Source organism: Amblyomma americanum, chromosome 8 (assembly GCF_052857255.1).
Source record: "Amblyomma americanum isolate KBUSLIRL-KWMA chromosome 8, ASM5285725v1, whole genome shotgun sequence".
Lineage (NCBI taxonomy): Eukaryota > Metazoa > Arthropoda > Arachnida > Ixodida > Ixodidae > Amblyomma > Amblyomma americanum.
Genome location: NC_135504.1, coordinates 40,136,981 through 40,157,689, shown reverse-complemented (window position 1 = coordinate 40,157,689; position 20,709 = coordinate 40,136,981). Strand labels below are relative to the sequence as shown.

General features: G+C 44.3%; 2 protein-coding genes across 3 annotated transcripts in view; one reads left to right on the top strand and one right to left on the bottom strand.

The window, feature by feature from the left end:
* fliI (FLII actin remodeling protein) overlaps positions 1-19,690 on the bottom strand; it is a 49,279-nt gene extending 29,589 nt beyond the window's left edge. The window contains exons 1-18 of one of the 2 annotated variants that reach the window (XM_077634591.1): positions 19,623-19,690; positions 17,981-18,007; positions 17,616-17,639; positions 16,862-16,972; positions 16,182-16,334; positions 15,433-15,518; positions 14,967-15,043; positions 12,887-12,971; positions 12,096-12,199; positions 11,541-11,660; positions 10,480-10,538; positions 9,604-9,761; positions 8,525-8,766; positions 5,537-5,705; positions 4,681-4,763; positions 3,002-3,052; positions 2,334-2,446; positions 512-697 (exon numbers count right to left, since the gene is read on the bottom strand). In XM_077634591.1, the coding sequence (XP_077490717.1) occupies positions 512-697; positions 2,334-2,446; positions 3,002-3,052; positions 4,681-4,763; positions 5,537-5,705; positions 8,525-8,766; positions 9,604-9,761; positions 10,480-10,538; positions 11,541-11,660; positions 12,096-12,199; positions 12,887-12,971; positions 14,967-15,043; positions 15,433-15,518; positions 16,182-16,334; positions 16,862-16,972; positions 17,616-17,639; positions 17,981-18,007; positions 19,623-19,685 (1,911 nt within the window). In that variant the 5' untranslated portion in view covers positions 19,686-19,690. The remainder of the gene's footprint in view (positions 1-511; positions 698-2,333; positions 2,447-3,001; positions 3,053-4,680; positions 4,764-5,536; positions 5,706-8,524; positions 8,767-9,603; positions 9,762-10,479; positions 10,539-11,540; positions 11,661-12,095; positions 12,200-12,886; positions 12,972-14,966; positions 15,044-15,432; positions 15,519-16,181; positions 16,335-16,861; positions 16,973-17,615; positions 17,640-17,980; positions 18,008-19,622) is intronic. The other variant, XM_077634592.1, reaches the window with a different exon arrangement.
* A 230-nt stretch (positions 19,691-19,920) lies between these two features.
* On the top strand, positions 19,921-20,513 carry Dad1 (dolichyl-diphosphooligosaccharide--protein glycosyltransferase subunit). Its single transcript, XM_077634593.1, has one exon. The coding sequence runs from the start codon at positions 20,043-20,045 to the stop codon at positions 20,385-20,387; it is 345 nt and encodes a 114-aa protein (XP_077490719.1). The 5' UTR covers positions 19,921-20,042; the 3' UTR covers positions 20,388-20,513.
* The last annotated feature ends 196 nt before the right edge of the window (positions 20,514-20,709 follow it).

The window sequence follows — 20,709 nt, the reverse complement described above, 5'->3', positions numbered from 1 at the left end:
ACTAAGGTAATGTGGCAGGTCGGACGTACATACACACACTGATGAGCATAACATAAGTGAAGTTTCAGCACTTTACCTAGTCTTTTATTTTGTGCAGAGCAGATAAGGGTAAGGAGGCGACGGGCTCATTATGATATACACACAAAAAAAAGCCATCAGTTAGAGAAACTAATAAAAGGATAGTGAAATGGATTTTTTTTTTTTGAGGCTGGAGCTGATTAAGGAGAGAAATAAGTTGTGTAACAATTAAGGGTGAAATGAATTTCACAGAAGGAGGAAGGAAAGGCAACCGTGTCGCTGGTCAGACCTGAATTGTTAGCATGATGGCATTTTTCTTACAAGCATGCGTCGTCATTTCATCAGACAACTGGCAATGTCTTCTAGCTGCAGAATCTGGCGTGCACGACACCTGAGCGCATGCAATAACTTGTTCCCAAATCCCAAATACCGTCACAGGGCAGAACAAGAAGAGGTAAGCGCCTTGATAAACTGCTCGGCTCGTTCTACGCACCACATCTTCCACGTTGTAGAAGCCACTGGACGCCCGGTTCCCCTTGCGGTAGTTGATGTGGCCGCCGAAGAGCTGCAGGAATTCGGGGCTCTCGTCAGCCTGCTCTTCGCGCACGGTGCGGCAGTGGGCGCCCAGAAAATTCCGCAAGTTGACTGCGTGGATTGCTGCGCACGCCTTTTTATCCAGCTGCAAGAGTCACGGGTCAGTCAATGGTCTGCTTACAAAAAAAAAAAGGACTCCAAAACATGACCGAGTTCAGCAGATTGATACGTGAAGTAGAGAAGGATGATTTACATTAATGTGTCAGTCCAACAAGAATAAAAAGTAGACACCCAAACAAAGCAAGCAGCTTCTAGAGAGAAAGGTTCTTTCCGGACAGTGAACACATTTCATCTGATTCAATTTCAACCAAACAGGCAAAGAAAAGAAAGATTTCCTGCGACAACACATAACGCCTGTAAGGAACAATACTGAGATATGAATGTCATAAAACTGGGTGCACAATTTGCAATAAAACCTTGCTAATCCGGTAAAACGGATAATTTGAACTGCTGGCTCAGTCCCCGCCAACACCCATTTATGTCCACGGTGTCAAACACACAACTTGGGCACAGCTAGGCTCACACCAGTTTATCTGGACAGGCTCTCGGCAGAGTGTCATGCCTAGGTCTGACCAAAACAGCAAGCGATCGTCAGCATGGTGCGGTGTTGCCCGCGAACCTTTGACATGCACGCAATGCAGTGACAGTGCCATGTCACCCCAATAAGCTTGCAGGCCATTTTAAAAAAACTGTTCAGCACTTCCTTCAGCCATCATTAGACCTCCTCATCGCACCGGACAGTGAGCATGTGAACCCATTGCCGCTGTATTTTCTTCATTGTATTATTTTTTATTTTTGTGAGCAGCAATGACACAGGGGCATCATGTCTCCCCAAAATATGACTCGCCACCCCACTATGAAGATCCTGGCGCCATCCTTGGTGCAATGGCAAGTAAGCAGACGATCAAAGTGCACCGTCCCTGAACAACACTCCATCCACATAGTTTAGGTTTTGCTAATTGCTTTGTTTACTTTCACTCGCGTGGCTCTTCCAGTGTGCTGAAACTGCGCGCCCGTAATGTGCTGTTCGCAGTTTGTACGGAGGAGCCTCTTCATATGCTTGCATTGGAGGCCACTCTGCTACCGCATCACACCATGAAAGGGGCCGCCGAGGCCTTTACCATTTTGGAGTAGCCCTGCTTCAACATTCCCAACAATGCGCATGTGGTAAAGCATTTTATGGAACTGTGAAAAATCGCTGCCGTCTCGAAGTTTTCATCTCAGAAACAGATGACCATCACGTAAGTTTCCGCCAAATAAATTAACAATAATGCAAATGACCTTTGGCAGTCCAAACTAATCAGATAATTCCAATGTTTTTTTTTTTCGTTTTTTTCAGTTCCTCTATGTTTGGACTAACAAGGTTTACTGCAGTTGACAGAAGGTTTTATTGAAAAATCTGATTTTAATACACAAAATAAGGTATACCAAGAAGAAGATTTAAGCAGTATAAACACTGCTAAATTCCTGACCTGACACTGAGTCAGCATTCATAATGAAACCTGAGTCACTCATCGCTCAGAGACTGCACCTGTGATAATGTGTGCTCCCTAGAAAGATACACATCGCCTAGAAAGATACTGACATTAACTTGTAGCAGCAGTGTTTACCGGGCAAAACACCGAAGTCGTCATCCTGAGCTGAAATTCCTGTCACTCGGGACTTGAAATCAGAAACCCGTTGTTCTGTGCCCATGAAAGGCAACCAATCGTGCTACCAACCGTGGTTTCAGCGCCGATCCAGTAGTAGATGAGCCAGTTAAGGTTCTGCGTCTCCTCGACAAATGTCTTGAGCACGATGTAGCAGTCCCCTTCGTAGAACTTGCCCACAAGAGCTGGATGCAACAGGACATAACATTAGCAATGCCAGAAACAACACAACTACACGAAAATCTTCACACATCTACAAAAGCGGCCATTGATCCTGAGCGAAACCTTTTTTCTGATCCTTTTCTACTTCTATAGACCTATTTTTTAAACAACCATTATATTATAATCTAATGTAATAGAAATGGCCCACCTGCTGAAGCTGGCCATAATTCTGACCTGCCGAATACTGGGCTAATATAACAGTAGCAGAAAGCAGTGTGCAAAATATTTAGGCAGGTCCGTATCTGTCACTGATATACTAGATTATCTGGTTCAGCGACATAAAAACAGTACTGCCTTAATAAAAAGTACCACCTTTCTGCAAAGATAGAATTGTGCACCAAGGAGACAGCTTGTTGAGTGGTGAAAAGAGTCAACATACAACTGTTATCATGATAAAGTATAAAAGAAAATGCAGATTCATGGCAATGACACAACAAAAGAAAAACCAATTTTTGCAGAAAACTGAACCACGAGGCAGAAATAGTTTGTAGAAAGAATTAAAACTTCAGGCTACTTACAATCGTCAAGAGGGTTTGGTAGGAAGTTGTCTATCTCCCAAACGAACGTCCCTGCAGAGAAAGATGTCAATAAGAAGACACCAGAGGCAAAACATGAAAGGGGAGGCCCCAATGAGATGTATTTAATCAATTAATCAGACAGAAATTACTTGAGGGGAGGCGCACTGAGGACGACTCCTTCCAATTACTGTCCCAATTAAAGATTGATTCTTTGTTTCTTCTTGGCTGTGCTGACGTTTGACCAGCAGAGAAACATGCATTTTTCACCTAGAAAATTGATTTAAAATTTTTCCTCTCCACTCAGTCGTGACGTCCACACCAAGACAAACTGGTTGCCGCCATTTTGAAGTGAATTCCAGCGTAGTACAGTCTCTGGGATCCCTGCCGAAAATTTGATGTCATCAACCCACACGCATTATACCTGCAAAATCGGACGGTGATTACGACAGCTGTATATCTTTTGTCTTTTCTAGCTTACAGAGCTCCATGTTTGATGAGAGTGGTGTCTTTTTTGTTAGAATGACGTAGTCTATCGATACAGGCCAACTTCAATTCGTCCTCAGCACCCCTTTAAGCAAGTCATGCCATGTCATCTTTACCATTAGACATTACAAAGAATTAATTCATCGCTAGTGACCGTGCGTATTTGATTTATTCGGTCTAGACTCATAAACAGAATTTTTTTTTTGTACAGACACATACTCTGTCCCAAATAACACAAGCCAAGGGAATAAGAAACCTCATACATGTCAGAGCATTGATAGCAAGCAGAGGCTATTTTTAACTCTATAGTTAATTAGTGAAGGCAACTAACCAAAATTTAAAGTGCTGCACATACGTGCCAAGATTCAGAAACAGTGTGCAGCACCTAAAGGAACTACCAATAGCATAACGTTTGCTAATGGTAGTTTTATAGAAAAGTGCCGCCAGTGGTATGAACAAATGAAACATTTAGACACAAAATATGCAGATACCACGTGCTTGGCAGTACTCGCCTAGTCACTAGTCAATCCTAGCATGGCGCACAAAAATGTGGGACAATACTACAGCCACTATCAACATGAGCGAGCTGCCCGACACGAATAAGCGGTCCTAATAGCATGCTCCAACTAGGCCATCCACACATCTTTCGAAACAAAGAAAACAATCTTCCTAATAGAAACTGCACCATTCCCTGTGTCTTTTGATGCTGTACAGCTTCTGAATGGAAGCTTTTTGTGCATGGCTCAAGGTTTTAGCGGTAACTAGTGATCTCTACAAGTGAACCTAATTAGTAGACCACCAGCAATACTTTGCCAATTTCAACCCCACAAGAAGCGCCGATTTTTTAAAATGCTTTGCTCATTTTATGAGAGGTGCCTTGCATACTGCATTCACATGATTCCGACTACCTGATAGACAGCCCCAACCCCAACACAGCACTGTACTACTTATAAAAGTACAGCTCTCATACAATGCTGCTTTGCTTTCCTCACAGCCTTAACTTTCCAACACCATTTGCCTATTATCTCTTCCAGATGGCTACATCATTCAACACAATGGCGCTAAAAAAAAAAAAGGGGGCATGGTTAGTACCACATGCCACAGACACTGACACAGATGCTTCCTCCATACTCACTCGCACTTCACATTAAAAGACGGAAGGAAAATGAAAGAAAAGGTAAAAAGAGAATATTCACCAGGCATCTGACCAACGTCCTCTTCAAAGATTTCACTGTAATCGATGGGCGGCTTCTCTAACGCCTCGTCCCAACGCTTTGGCCTGTTTGTAGAACAGCACGGAGAGATATGCAACAACTAGTACCAAGAACGAAGCACTAAGTAGGAGAGGAAATTTAAAGACAGAGAGAGAGAAGAACAAAAAAAACACGGTGCTCTCTTCAGAGCTTTGATCACTTACAAAAAACCACTGGCATTAACTGAGCCAATATGCTCTTTTTTTCTTTCTGTCTCCATCAAGTGAAGCACAGTTGACACAGTATTACATTTTGCAACCTTTTTTTTTTTTCACTACATAACATCACAGTGCAGGCTATAAAAAGCACCCTAAACCATCACACAGAGGAGACTTCTGCCTAATTTACAACTACTCCCCACTGTTATCTAGTATGCCACGCCCAATACTCAACGTGCAATCGGCCGCTGCGGTGGCTGAGTGGTTATGGCGCTCAGCTGCTGGCCCGAAAGACGCATGTTCGATTTCGGCCGCGGCAGTCGAATTTCGATGGAGGCGAAATTCTAGAGGCCCATGTACTGAGCGATGTCAGTGCACGTTACAGAACCCCAGGTGGTCGAAACTTCCGGAGCTCTTCACTACGACGTCTCTCATAGCCTGAGTTGCTTTGGGACGTTAAACCCCCATAAACCAAACCAAATCAATCAATGTGCAATCATTCTTGTATTCTAAGTCTACAGCATTGTGACTGCCCTAAAGGGGTGCCCTGAAATTGCACTTAACAGTAGAAGACCCAAACCACTCAGTCATCACGTAGCATAGCAAACATTACTGATCAGTACAAAAGGCACCTCACTCACTTGAGTGAGTCAACACGGTCCTCAGTGCCCGACCGGCCGTTGCGGTCCTTCTCCTTGTCCTTGGCCACATCAGTCATGCCTTTGAGAATCTTTGCCTGGTCACTGTCGGCTTCACCTTCTCTACGGCGCCGCAGCCGCATCTTGCGTGCAATTGGGTCCTTGACAGGGGCTGTGATTGCAACAGTTGCTTGTGAGTCGTAACACAAGAACAAAGCATGCTAGAAGCCAAACATCAGCACTGGTAACAACCTACTACTTTGGTACATTCTTGTCAATTACCACTTATGCACTGTAATGATCAGGAAACGGGGCAGTACTAAACAATTTAGCGATACTAAGATCCAAAGGTAAGAGTGCACCCAGCTAAGATGTAAAAACAAAAAAGTGCTAACAGTACGGCTTAAGGGCAATTAATCCACTGCAGAAAGCGAGTAGTTGTGTCATCTTACGTTACAAAAATGTGCAATGACAAGAATTATGAGGCCACTTTTCTAACATTTGAATCAAAACAAACCTAAATGCAATCTAAATACTAAGGTCATGATGACACTAGGAGCCAATGTCCACGAAGTTATTAACCGCATGCTGCAAATGCGTGCCTCCTCCAATGTCAATGCCAAAAAGCTTGGTGACACACAAAGGCAGAGCTGCGTGAATATAAAATTTTTTTATTGTGAAGCAAGAAATAAAAATTGGTTGCAAATAAAATATTTTCAAACGGTTTCTAAATATGAATACCGGTGATTTAAAATAAGGAGGAAATGCTTTACCGCAAAACACAGCCAGGAAAAGAAACTAGCCGATGCTGTGCAGAAAAATTTAGTTTACTCAATATTATTACACCTCTAAGGCTTACTTGACATAAAATAAGAGAGTAGAATCATGTAGCAGTATTATGGTATAGCAAGTGGGGTTTAACCCTTTGAGGGTCATATTTAAAAAAAAAAAAATTCCCCCAGGGTTAAATTTTTTTACTGCGGATTTTGAACACACAAAATGAGTAAAATCGAGAAAGAAAAAAAAAGGGGAGATAAATTTTAGGGTGAATATTTTAGTCCCAGCATCACTCAAAACTGCCAAAATTTCTTCACCGTGTGACAGTCCTTGAAGCACGGTTCTATACGCAGTGCCTTGTCACATTCTGCACACATAAAATGGGTGTCTGCTATCTGTTTGGGACGCCAAGTCATGTTAGCGCACAGATGGGGCCTTTGCTGGATGTGACACCATTAGGCAGAGGTCAGAGGATGCTAAAGCCGTGTCGGGCGTGGAGTTGGAACTGGTGGAATAATATAGCTCCTTGCCTGAAGACGAGCAACCTCTCTAATCCAGACTTGGTAATTGGCATGTAATCTGAGTTGGAAGAGCCACTGGTATTGCCACCAGAAGGGAAGGCAGTGCGTGCTGCCATAATGCAACTTTACCACGCATCTGAACGACTCGAAGGAAACTGAGTAAACAAAGCGGAGAGCGATAACATCCCCATAAGCATCGTTAATAACGCCAACTGAGATACAAATCAATTTCAGTGCATCTCCACAAGACCAGACTATACGTGCGGAGAAACCAAAACCATGCAAGTGTGTCATGCAAAGCACCGAAGGTCAAAATTTGCTTCCTTTTTCTCAAAACTAAGGTAGCAAAAATACTCTTGTAACACTTCTTGTAAGTCCTGGGAGGTGCCAACACTTCCCAGTGAGCATGTATGTTTTCAGTATAGCTTGAAATCTCAAACATAAAATCCCTGCCATGCCTGCAGGGCAAAAACCCCGTGGGATGAAAAACCCTCAACGTTGCACACGGGCAATGAGAGATGCGACAGACGAGGGCTCCGGATTAATTGAGGTTCTTTTCAGCACGCTGATATCGCACAGCGCAGGGTGTTCTTTAATTTCACCTCTAATGAAGTGCAGTTGCCACCTAGCATTGCCGATGAGACGCAGTCTGCTTAACCCTAATTCGAATTGGCTGTTGCGGAAAGGGAATGGTGCAGTATCTGTCTCACATCTCGGCTGACACCTGAACCAGCCGTAAGGGAAGGGATAAAGGAGGGAGTGAAAGAAGAAAGGAAGAAAGAGGTGCCATAGTGGAGGGCTCTGGAATAATTTCGACTACCTGGGGATGATCTTTAACGTGCACTGACAACGCACAGTATCTGCTTTGCTGAACTGTGTCACCTGCGATAAGGCCAAGCTCTACTGTGGCAAACCAAAGGCGCAAAATTTAAACAAAAGACTACAGGCAGGCTGCGCCTGAATGAGATGCAGCTGAGTGGTCTGGCTCTGAGGCTTTTGCTTCTGTTACCCACAATTTTCTTGCCTCCTGTTGCTTGAAATACGCAGTTCCTAAATTCTAGCAGGCAAAAAGTTACACGAGATGATAGTGGTTGCAGTGAAACAACACAAGCAGAGCGGCTGAAGCCTTGCCTGTTCCTTTATCATCCACAAATCCGGTTTCGGTTTGCGATCGAAAACGATAGCTGCACTAGTGCCCGCACACTTTCTTCACTGGCGTGTTCACAGGCAGTCGTCAAATGTGTTGGGGCCCGACACGTTTATGCGCCACGTGGTGCTGCATGCTGTTTGGTGATCCACACCACAGCTCTCAACGGCCGTCGGAGTACTGGTTATTACCGCACGGTATTTAGCCACTGCTGGCTATTGACTTTATGCTGGCATCGGCAGGGACATATTATTTTTTATTTTTTGTTATTTCACCACGGTATTTGTCAACCCTCTGAGGAAACAGCAAGTTAACTGATCTGACAAGTGCACGACACTGTCATTAGCAAATGCCGCAACATTCGGCCGTGACTTTAGACGAACAAGAAATTTCGCAACTTTCAAATGTTTCAGAGGTTTGAATGCTTCCAAATTGCAAAAGCATGATGCGAATTGAATTGAACAGCGAACATCCACGCGCAAGCTTTATATAAGATTCCAAATGTTCGGACACCCCTGCATCATGACAATGGGTCACAGATCTCACCTGGTGCCGGTATCTGTGCAGTGGGTGCAGCTCCAGCAAGCCTGAGCTGCTCGCTGAGGGAGAAGTCGACATTGTAGAACTCCGCGCCGGCACCCCGCTGGCACTCCAGGGGCTTGGGGGGCATCACCAGGTCAGGGTTGTCCTTCAGGTCCAGCACCTCCAGGTCGGTGAGCAGGTGGATGGCCTCGGGAAGCGTGATGAGCCGGTTGTGGCAAAGCACCAGCTTCTTCAGCCGGCCGCACCTGAGTGGTGCGAGCAGGACACCCCCAGGGTGGGGCAACAGAAAAAATTGCACACACGCGACAAACTGGGTGCAACTATTTAAGAAATGCGTCGTCGCTGGTTGCCCACAGAAGCCCTCGTATTCTATGAAGGATACATATTCCTCGTCTTGTCTCTCTCCATCCTTCTTATCTCCCGAACTTATCCGGATTACATCAGTAAGCTATCCATGTGGAACACTGGCTGCAACCACTGCAGATGAGCAATCCTCTTCCCAATCGCCCGTAGAAGCTCTTGCATTCTATCGAAACTATCTATGTCTTGTGGCTTTTTCTTATCTTATCTTCCAAGTTCACCTGGGTAGCATTGGTCAGCTGCCCTCCTATCTGCATGGCCACATGTGTATTGCACAGTTTTAAAGAGACATATATATACTCTTTGTTGTTACTCAAGTGAGCTTTGACAACAACTGGTATTGCCGCAAAGGTTTGCAACGCTTGTTTTTCCAGTTTCTTTCTTCAATATCACCTGCACATGAGCTGCTCACTTTGCTTGACATCAAGCCACCCATGAAACTAGGTCAGGTCTGCAGTTCAGTGGACGCCAAAGTATTGTCATGATGTGCGGATGCAAAATCAGGCCTGCAAGCTCTAGAGTGCATTTCTGCACCAAAGTTATGCATTTTCTGGGCACAGCAAAGGCACTAGTCACAACAGCATTCAAGTCCCCGAACCCTTGCAAACAGTCATAGATGTCAGCTCTACCTGTGCACCGGTGCCCGTTTTCATATTGTGCTTCATTCTTACGCTCTACAGACGCGAGCCGAGCACACGAGGCCATCTAGCTGGCAGTCTTACCGCACGACGCCCTCGGGAATCATCTCGAGGTTGTTGTAGGCTGCCATGAACACTTCCAGGTTGTGGAGTTTGCCGATGCCCGACGGAATGCCCTCGAAGTCAAGCATGTTGTCGCTGAGGTAAAGGTGGGTCAGTGTGGTCAGCTTGCACAGTGCAGCCTGAAATGCACACACACACACACACACACATAAGACCCATGCATATACACAAAGATGAGAAGAAGCTTTGTCAGATCCAATAAAAAGCCATCACAGTTTCAGGCTTCACTGCAAGAAGGAACAGGCTCTACAAGACATCAAGGCTAGAAATTGGCGGTGGTTAAGCTCTGGTTAAACCTGGAGTGACGCGACAGCTACAGCTAGCCGGGTGGAACTTGCTCAGTTGAATTGCAAAGTCAGTCTTTCGCCGCTCCATTTCGCTGGGCATTTCTTCTTCACCTTCATCCCATTTGACACTGCGCATGCACATAGCTGTGGCAGCTCGGTTTCGACTGTGCGCCGCGCCGCCGGCAGCAGTAGCTGCTCCGCACCACGTGGCTGGTCACATGACCCACCGGGTGACGAACCACATGATCAGCCACGGCACCGTGCCACCGGCAGCTGCTCCGCACCTCGTGACTAACCATGTGACAGCATGGCGGCACAGCCTCGGGGTGGTGGCACCGCCACCACCATGCCGCAGCCACGCTGAAGGCTCGAAATGCTATTGTAATGTAGCTATCGCTACAGAAGTTTTCATAATGGTTTTCAAAAAAGCATCACGCACTAAGGTATGAAAGTGACAGGGTCAAAGATCAAGAAGGGTCACAGGGTCAACAAATAATGGTCACGAGTGAAAAAGACAGAAAGGAAACCTCGTTAAAAGCACTTCACTTACAGGAAGTGATGTCAACTTGTTTCGGGACAGGTTGAGACTGCGGATGTTCTTCCACACATCTGCAACATGGCACACCGGAACACACTTCAATGAAAGCAAGAAGAAAGCACACACAACAAGCGCAAATTCAGATACCATCCTAATTTTATTCACTGCAACAGAATGAAACGAATAAAGTCGACCAAAATTGCGGTTCCTGTGCCTAATGAGGCATCTACAACTCCGCCTAACAAGCACTTAAGCATGCAGTGCTGAGCAGCAACCTTCAAGAATGACAGCGCATAAAAAAAAAGCATGCAACAATGCAAGCAACTCTCAATATTCACCCTCAAAAAATTAGGTTAACCTCAAAGTTTGACAGTGAAGTCAGGAGCAAAAACAGATGCCAGGCTACTTTTTTTTTTCTCTCTTTAACTATGAAGTTTCTGTGAAAGGTGTAGCATTTGTAGCCATATGGCTGCACTTCGGTGGATGCTAGCCAATAAGTACTCGCTTATAGCCACAGGAAACTGCAGTAACACAGGACCACAACCAACAAACTAACTTCTACAGGCAACAGTGTTCTCTCCACTGCTTGCTATGCTTGTAACAGTGCTTATTTCGGCTGTAAACCCTTCCCTATAGAATGAAAGTGATAACAATGAAGGAAATTTATATCTCTTTAATTGCATTGTTCGCTATAGTTTATGAACTCTCTCTCAAAGCTCACTGCTATATATACTCGTGTAGGGACTGCACTTTTTTTCCGTGGTTTTGATGGGGTACGCATGTACGCGGGAACCGGCATTTTTCTGTAAAATTTTTCGTACTATAGTCAAGCCCCAATCATGTGTCCCTTTTCTATGCTGTGACAAGCACTTCTACGACAAATCAGCACAGTCCCAGTGAAATCTTTGAAATACATAATGCAATGAAAGTATGGCCGATAGGACGCACGTCCAACGACCGACACGAATCAACCGCGAAAATTAAAACAGGTTCCTAGATCAGTTTACTCGCAAATGTCACATGATTCCAAGTTATGATCAAATGTTAGACTCGAACACGATGGCAACACTTGCCTCCAATGACGGGAGACACCTCCGTGATGGCGTTGTCACTGAGGTTAAGACGACGGAGAGTGGTTAGCGTGTAAAGGACATCCGGTATCCGTGGCAGCGCATTCTGGGAGAAATCCACATCTGCCGAGAATTGCACAAGAAGAAAATGAACAAACAGCCCAGGAAACGTGGCCAGGACGGTAAGCATAACAAATATTGGTTTTTCTGGGATGTAGCTCCAAAAATCTGCGCTCTCCATCTGTCCATAACAGCACAGCAGGATGCATAAATCTAATTTATATCATCGGTCTCAATAGTGAACAGCATTTATCTATGCATAGCACTGTGTTCAGTGCATGTCAAATTAAACATGCACAGTCTCAATCTGGAAATTCCAACCATATTCTAGGACCAGAGACAACAGACGGTTGTTTCACAGTAGCATCCAAACACAGCCACTACACACAAATCCAACCTAATGAAATGTCCGTGACAAGCCTTCGACAAAGCTGTAAAATATATGATGCGCACACGTGTGCGTCATGGAAGATGAACCGTAAAATGCTAGACGCTCACCAGAAAGCACGGCTGACGAATCAAGTGAGACAGGTGTGTTGATCACCGTCCGCTGAGTGTTGCGCATGTGAAGGACTTGAAGTGATGTCAGTGCTGGAAGCTGCCTGTGGGCCGGAGACAAGGAGCCAACAAATCGTAAGTAAAAAAAAACGAAATGACACATCTTTGCAGGCAAAAGCCCTATATGGGCTACGGAGGATGCCGTATTCGAGTGCCCCACAGCATAGATGTAGCATTTGTGACTATGGAAAACCTCAGCGCAGGCGTCTTAGCAGTTTGCCTCAAAGTAAAGTATGCCCACTGGAGACGAAATTGCAACTAGTGCGCTTATGCTCAGCAGCAGATTGCCCCAGCCATTGAACTACTGTAGTGCATCATCAATAGTTGTGAACAGTGGCTAGAAAAATGATAACTACTCTGAGTCTCACAAATAAAAAAACATAGAAACCTATAAAATGGCATAACTGTCTATACTGAACTGCAACCTTCTGCGAATAAAGCTTAATGAAGACCATTCTTCTGATTTGGCTTGGTATCAGTACTAGCCACGCTGCCAAACACAAAGTATGATTTCAGGCTTTAGCTACTTTTCTTGTGGACAAAAATTCCTTAACCTGAGCGAAAGTGAAGCTGCTAGAAAGCTTCGGTTCATAAAGGAACACTGACGCAAATGAATTTGAGTAATAATGTTATTATTTATAACAATAAATATGATACTGATACCATATTGACGTAATATTTACATGATAAGATACCATAGCTTTTGAACAGTTGATGGACCATTAGCGTACCTGAGTTGGTAATGTCCAAGAGGGTTGTCATTCAGCACCAATGTCTGTAGGCTGACTAAACGCCGCATTTGTGGTGGTAATGTTTCTGAAATACCGAGACAAATTACGCCAAAAGAGTTATAAGAAGGGTGCCCTTTATCGGGAAAAACACTAGTTTGCCAACCTACAAATTCAATCCCAAAACAAACTGCCCATTGGAAACTACTAAATTTACTATTTCAGTCATGTGGCAACGTATTTTATTAGTAAGTGATGTATGGCTTATTACAAACGTATGTTGCAACATTTCTGTTGCCCCACAAGCTGTTGGACCAATGACTAATCCAAAAACTAGTAGTTTTTAAAAAAATGTTCAGTGAGTGGACAAAACACTTTCCTTTCATCACTGTTATACTAAATAATGAGGCAAAGAGCAAAAGCTAAAACTCGTGTATTTTTACAGTTAAAACTTTCACTGTGGCTACGAAGGAATGCTAGAAGGAGGGCTCGGTAATAAATCTACGATATTCACGACTACCTTGAAACAAAACTGTCTTTGCGTGTCACATTAGGATTAAGAAATATAGGTAAATGCAGGCAAAGTAGTGTTGAACAAAATCTAGACTACTACTCCCAATACAACCAGTACAAACCTCTTGCATAATGACTGCACTCAATGTGCACACTGCCTACTCAAACATTGTATGGAAGCGTACTGTGCCTCTATCATATATGTTGTGTAGGGTTTTCTGCAGTGTTGGCGGTAACATGTTACAAGTAACGGCGTTACTTTTTTCGGTAACTTAGCAACGTACTTATGTTAACAGTTTTTGGTAAAGTGAGGTGTCACGTTACTAGTTACTTTTTATTCCAACTGGCCCCCGACCCCCCCTTTCCTCTGCACCTTTTTCAGCGAAAAAAAGCGCAGAGCACCTAAAGTGGTGTTGCGAATAAACAAAACCTGCAGGTGCGGGTTAAACCCCATAACCCACAGGTGCTCTCGATGACCCTTGTTTCATGACAGAAAACACCTACCCTTGACGATGCGCTCAACTAAATAAAGAAGACAGAATACCCATAAAGCACGAAAGACATGCAGGAACATGCATGCACACGTTTGCCTTCACCTACCTCCCCTTCCCAAAACCACCGACACACACACACAACTCTCTAAAGAGTGGAAGCATGCCGAGCATCTTGGAACATCCCATTTTTCAGAAATACTGTAAATTTGTTAAGAGCTCAGTGATGTTTTCTTTGTGAAGTTGGAAGTGATGATGGAGTGTCATTTTGTGTTTAATGTCGCATTCGGTAAATGGCTTCACCATGTGCCATAGAGTTAGAAGCCATCACATGTAATTCTACAGGCAATTCTAGGCTACTGTAACAATGCTAAGCTCCTGCGCATTTGTGTAAAGTATTCTTGCTAAATCAAGATTTCGGCTAAAATCGCTGTTTGAGCTAGAAGTGTTATGTGAAATATGAGCTTTATACGATTATTATCGTGAGTTCTTGCAGCGAAGATGCACCGATTAAAATTTATGGCCATGGAGCAACGGCATAGTAACGTGCAGTACTTTTTTTCAGTAATAGTAACGGTAACGCATTACCTTTTTCTTGTAGCTAACGTAGGGTGGTAACGCATTCCTTTTTACTTAGCACGAGTAACATATTTAGTTACTTTTTTTTTTTGGTAATGCCTACACCACTGGTTTTATGGCACATAGGCAACTAAGGCTATCATCCACCAAGTATCATATAGCAGCCTTATATGTGAAGCTAGGAGTACACTAAAACGAACAAACAAACAAACAAACAAACAAACAAAGATATAAACAGATACAAACAAGCAAATAAAAACTTTAACTCCTCAATATCAGCTCAGTTTCCTCAATTCAGGAAGCTTTGACACGAAACAGGTCTTGCAAACATTTACATTAAAGCCCAAAAAATGCATAAGAATGCATTTAATTTGCACCCATTTTGAGCCCAAACTTGGAACAAACATCTACACATGCACAACCATATAAATACGGAAGAAAAACCATCACACGGGTGAGAACGCAAAGAGGAAAGTAATGCGACTGCATGGACAACTCACCAAGCTGGTTGCCGCTCAGGTCGAGGTGGATCAAGTCGACAAGGCTAACAAAGAGCTGGTGTGGGATTGTCTCAATCCTGCAATGAAAAGCAACATGTGAAATGACTCACACAAAGCCACCACAACAGCTGCAGATGAGCACGCTTGCCGACCAGAAGACAATAATCTCCAGTGCCCTGTCAAAAAGCCAGGATTGGGCTAGTTGGTCTAAGTTTATCTTAACTGTATGGCACAAAACGCACAACGAAGAGCGTGCATGACGGCAGTTCATGTCGGCGGCAGCTCATGTTATTGCGTTCCTTGGCCCTGTATGTTTTGAATCACAAAGTCACGATGATCGGCGCCCTGCTGACAAAACAAACTTTTCTTTTCAAGAACCAGTGTGGTACATTTTGAGACATCTTCACGACGCCAGCACTCAGAGAAGCCACCACGGAAGATATGAAGCATATTTTGGGAACCAAACCTGTTGTATGCGAGGTTGAGCACGAGGAGTCCCCGGGCATGCTCCAAGTTAGTAGGGATTTCTCGCAGGTCATTGTAGCTCAGGTCCTGCAAGAATTTCACACACAAGTGCTCATTCACTGCACTTGACCGCAGTGCTGCATTAATGGCATTGTACACAGACATGGGGATGTACAAGAGTAATTTACATTTTCACTGTCATTTTCAGGGCTACTTTCACAGAGTAGGCATGACAGTAAAAGCCTACACCAATAAACTGAAAAGGTTTTGCTGAATGCCTTTAGTAACCCTGATAACCAAGCAGGGCTTCTTTCTGTGGCTTCTTATGATCCAGATTTGTAGTCACAGGCTAAAGGAAACAGCCCATGAGACACCTGCTGATACGGTGATGCACCTAGCAGGACTGCAGGAGGAGAGCATTACGGACGCATCCAGGCTACTTTCCACTGACAAGAAAAATTCGAGCTTGTACTGCAAAGCTCCAATGCACACTTCATAGCAAGAAGGACTGCCAACTTCAAGACAGCCAAATACAACACACAAATCTAGATAAAAAGGGCGTTCGTGAAAAGCTCTATCATTACTTTCAGAGTGCTAGCCAATGTGCACGGTTACTATAACAACTGTGACAATTTTTTATTGTTACAGAGCTTTTAATCTAGTAAATATCCAAGTGACATATTTTGAGTCTGTGGTGCACAGACTCCTTGAGTAAATGAATTGCGCATTGAATTTGCTCTCTTATCTCACCACAACAGAGAGGTCTTCCAGGTCGAAGACTTCGGGCGGTATACCCGAGTTCTTGAGTCGGTTGTGGCGGCAATTGAGGGAGCGCAGGCATGGCAGCTGCGGGACTTCGCCGTGCAGTGTCACCAGGTTGTTGCGCACGAGTGACAGTGTCTCCTGAAAAATGATAAAAACAAACGATGGCGGTAATACAATGATAACAGAAAATGGGGGGGAACGAAGGGAAAAGGGTATGTTGCACAATGTATTCAAGGGAATCCACCAAGGTGGAGTAGATTTAGATCGAAGAAGTAATTATTCACCAACATCTATCTGAACAAGCAAAGTTAGTTTTTTCAGAACCCTTGCAGTAATAGACTACGAAGATGCTCAGTAAGGTGTGTATATTTTATTTTTTCAAATGTATGGGTATGCTCAGATGGATTGGAATGAGTAATTACTCCCTAGAAAATTCAGCACTAAACAGGTACTGTCCAATGAAACTATCAGAATATGGACGCTATTGCTAAATAAAATTGTCAAGAGAAGAGCGCTATGTACAACCATTCTTTTCTCAGGAGCCAATTACAATGTGAAGAATAATTCAAGACACGTTGTACCGATTTACAATGCCACAATGAAATCTTTCATTTCCATCACAGTGAAATCATGTGTTTCTGGATGTCTACTGCCTGGTTACTTACAAGTTTCTTGAGGCTCTGAAGTTCATCTGGAATCCAGTCTATCTTGGTCCTGTTTAGCCGAAGCCATCGGAGACCAGTCATGTCACCGACTGCCTTGGGAAAGTAGTCTTCCTACACCAAAAAGCACCAATGCAGTGTTTTCATCAATCAAGCAGGAACGGCGCACCCATTGAGTTGAACACACCATATCACAAACATAATAACCATGTTAAAAGTTAGACGCTATTAGTTCTTTGCGAGACTGACCAAATGCGCATGAAAGATGGTCTCCATGAGACAAGTTTAACAGAATGCCTCAAATTATCACCGCAAAAACTCGTGAGGGTGCTCACACTTCCAACTTGGCCAGCACTGAGTAAGAGCGGAAAGATAGGCCAACAGTGATTTCTTGAAACTGTAAATAATGTAATGTTCCAACTGATTTGAGTCAGTATTGTTGATAATAGACATGAAGGTCTTAGTTATAATGCATCACGTGAAATACGCAGTTTCACGATGTCCACAATAAGTCCCTGCAATGATCACAAAGTTTTATCAGAGCACACTATTCTCACAAACATTAAATGCTTAATGCCTTGCAGTAGGAGCATTACAAACAGAGAAACCTTGTCTTTTAAGTGCACATTTGAGAACAAAAACAACCCATGTTAACACCACTACACCAGTGCAAGTTGCTGATGCAAAACACATTTAAAGACGAGCAGCATTTGTTGCAAGACAGGCACGCAGGTACAAAAAAAAAGGTGTACATTACTCGGATCCTTCTTCTTTTGCCACTCTGATTTTGGAAGAAAGTGATCAATGCATCAGCTTTTGAGAATGACAAGTTTCCACCAGCCTAAAAAACATTCTCTTTAAAACAGTCATGACAAACACTCAAGATTTTTTTTACACATTTACGAAACTCCAAATTGAACTTTCACCTTGCTCGCTGAATTCGGGAAAATGCAAAAACTGAAGCCAGCAAGCTTAAAAACAAGTGCTACCAAATGACACTGCAATGCATACTGGTAATACTGATGTAAAGCCATTTGCAAAAGGCAGCAGCGTGGTAATGGCGTACACAACAATAATGCAAACGAAAAACAAAGTACGCATTCGTGTCAGTTTTGTGCTTACGTATTTATCAAAGCTCCAAGTGCGCAACTGAAATAAAAGATGCAAAAGAAGAGAAAAACAAAACGCAATGTGTTTAGAATCCCTGCTAGGATGAATACTTCGGTCTCGCACGGCAAAAGGAATAAAAAGCAGCTCCCAAATTTGTGTGGAATTCCCAGTATTCGTAGGAAGCCAAACGCGTTGCAAAGGCTTGAACAATGATAACTATAACAAAATGTGAAAAACGAGAAAAACTATGCATGCGGAAATCCACCTCATGGTGTTGACAGGTCATTACTGCTAGAAACAAACTGATGAAGAAAGCTTAGTTTATCATTATCAGTGAGGTTACGTGCACTTCAAAACGAAACCTTGTCCCAGTTGTCTCTAATCAACCCTGTCATGCGCCAGCAAAGGAATTGCCTTACCTCATTTCCCCATTTGCTCCCCGCCTTCCCCAGCTACGTCTTCCTTGAATCCACCCTGCTACCCTAAGGGACTATCAATTATCCGTTATCCCCATTAGAAGTCCTGCTCAAGCTTCGTTCGCAAAGTGAAAAAAATTAATGTGGACTAGCCCAGCCAATCCAGGATATACCAAGCGAAAGCGAGATTGAGGTCTCAAGTGGCCCATGGAGCCGGTTGTGCGCCTTTCCTTTCCTGAAAATGAACATCTTTGCAAAGTTGTCAACACCAATGAACTCTATGAACGGCCCCGCCCGTTGGCTCACTTGTTTTGTTTGGCTTTTGAGGAAAGGAAATGGCCCAGTAACCGCCTCACATATCTCGGTGGACACCCGTACCACGCCGTAACGGAAGGGATAAAGGAGGGAGAGAAAGAGGAAAGAGAAAACTGAAACCCAAAAGTTGAATTTTGAGGAAAGGCGCGGCGCTGCGCAGCGGCGTAACACCTGTGGCTCGGTGCTACTAGTGGCGCATGCGCACTAGTAACTAGGAAGCGAGAGAGAGAGAGAGAGAAACTGCGCCTGCGTGACGTCACTCGCGCTCCGACATACGCCGGCTCGCGCGAAGCGCGGTGTTGACTAGCGTAGTTAAGCTTTTCGCTTCAATAATCACTCTGCTAGGCGTTTCACGACAGATGCGCACACAAGAACAGCTTAGCAGATAGGCAGAACAGCGCATCAGCTGATTCGGATTAGATTCACAGCTAGCTCGACTTTCATATGATACTGCCCTATGCGGCTCGTGCATAGCGCTTCGCTTGTGTTGCGCTCGTATTTTTATTATTCATGAGCCGCTTAAGCTTATCACAAAAGCTTGCGCCACATCGCACTAGCGATCGTCATTAGCCGACCACCACCCCGACGCTCTTGCGAGATCACAGCGAGCAAACGCAAACGCGATGCTAAAGCCAACCATGCCGCAGAAAACTTATAACACCGCTCACCGTTTTATTTACGACTGTCATGTATTTTCGGATTCCTATGATTTAGCGCTCGACACACAAAACTGCAAGCCTCGCAAAATAAGTGAGCTACCAACGTGCGCGCTGTCTACAAATCATCTTGGGTTACACCTCCGTCTATCCAAAGCGGCTACCGGTGCGAAATACAATGGTTAGGCAAGCGTGAGTTTCATGGGCTGATAGGTTATGGGCTAGTGTATTAAACCGCTGCATCCAAATATGCGAAATTATCCGTACTTGGAAGTCATTTCGAGTTAAATCGATGCCACGGACGAAAGGCAGCACTCCCGTAGCCGCCATCTTGGTACCCTGAGCTACCCATAGCGCCACCTGAGCGGGCGTGAACAAAACTAGCAACTTTTTAGTACGTTAATTAAGTAAAAAATAATTAAAAAACTGTCCAATGCCACAAACTAAGTTAAGAAATAGTATTAGCAAGCTTAGTACACAATTTAGGGTTATTATTAGATTAGTGTTTGGCGATCTAACTTTGTCATCATCATCATGTCGTTGTCCACATCATCATCGGCTCGAACCGGCACGCCAGCCGACGAGCAAGCAAGCCAAGCTTATCTGCCCGGCGTCGCACAACACGTCGAAGAAGAAATTGTTTCGTGGCATCATCGTTCGCTGGGCAGGAGCGAAAGAAAAAGCATCATGTCTTCCGCGACAATTTGGGACGTGGTCAAGCGCTTCTTTGACGAATATTCGGCCACGACGCCCAAGAAGATGAAGATCATCGACTCGTACCTCGTCTACGTGTTGCTCACGGGAGTGGTGCAGTTTGTGTACTGCTGCATCGTGGGCACCTTCCCGTTCAACTCGTTCCTCTCCGGATTCATCACCTGCGTGGCATCATTTGTGCTGGGCGTCTGCCTGCGGCTCCAGGCAAACCCGCAAAACAAGTCGCAGTTCTTCGGCATCAGTCCAGAACGGGCGTACGCCGACTTCATCTTTGCGCACATCATCTTGCACCTGGTCGTCATCAACTTCATCGGATAAGCACCGAACTCTCCGGTCTTGCTGTGGGACGCTTCTGGGGAGGCTTTCGTGCTGGAAGAAGTGAAGCTTGTCACCCTTCGTTTCTCGCTTTTCTTTTTGTAATAAACAATTGGTGTCCAAAACAAAGTGCTTGTAGTCTTGTCTGTTGAGTGCTCTCGCACTCTCAGCAAAGACGCTGCTCTCTGCTTGCCGTTTGAAAAGCCTTGGAGAGGTAGTTACAACGTCCAACCCTTGCAGGCGCGCTCTTTAAGATTCAAAGCAAGTTTTTTCGGTTTAATACCATGTCCAGGCCTCAAAGAGCCAATTCGTAGGTTTTCGTGCT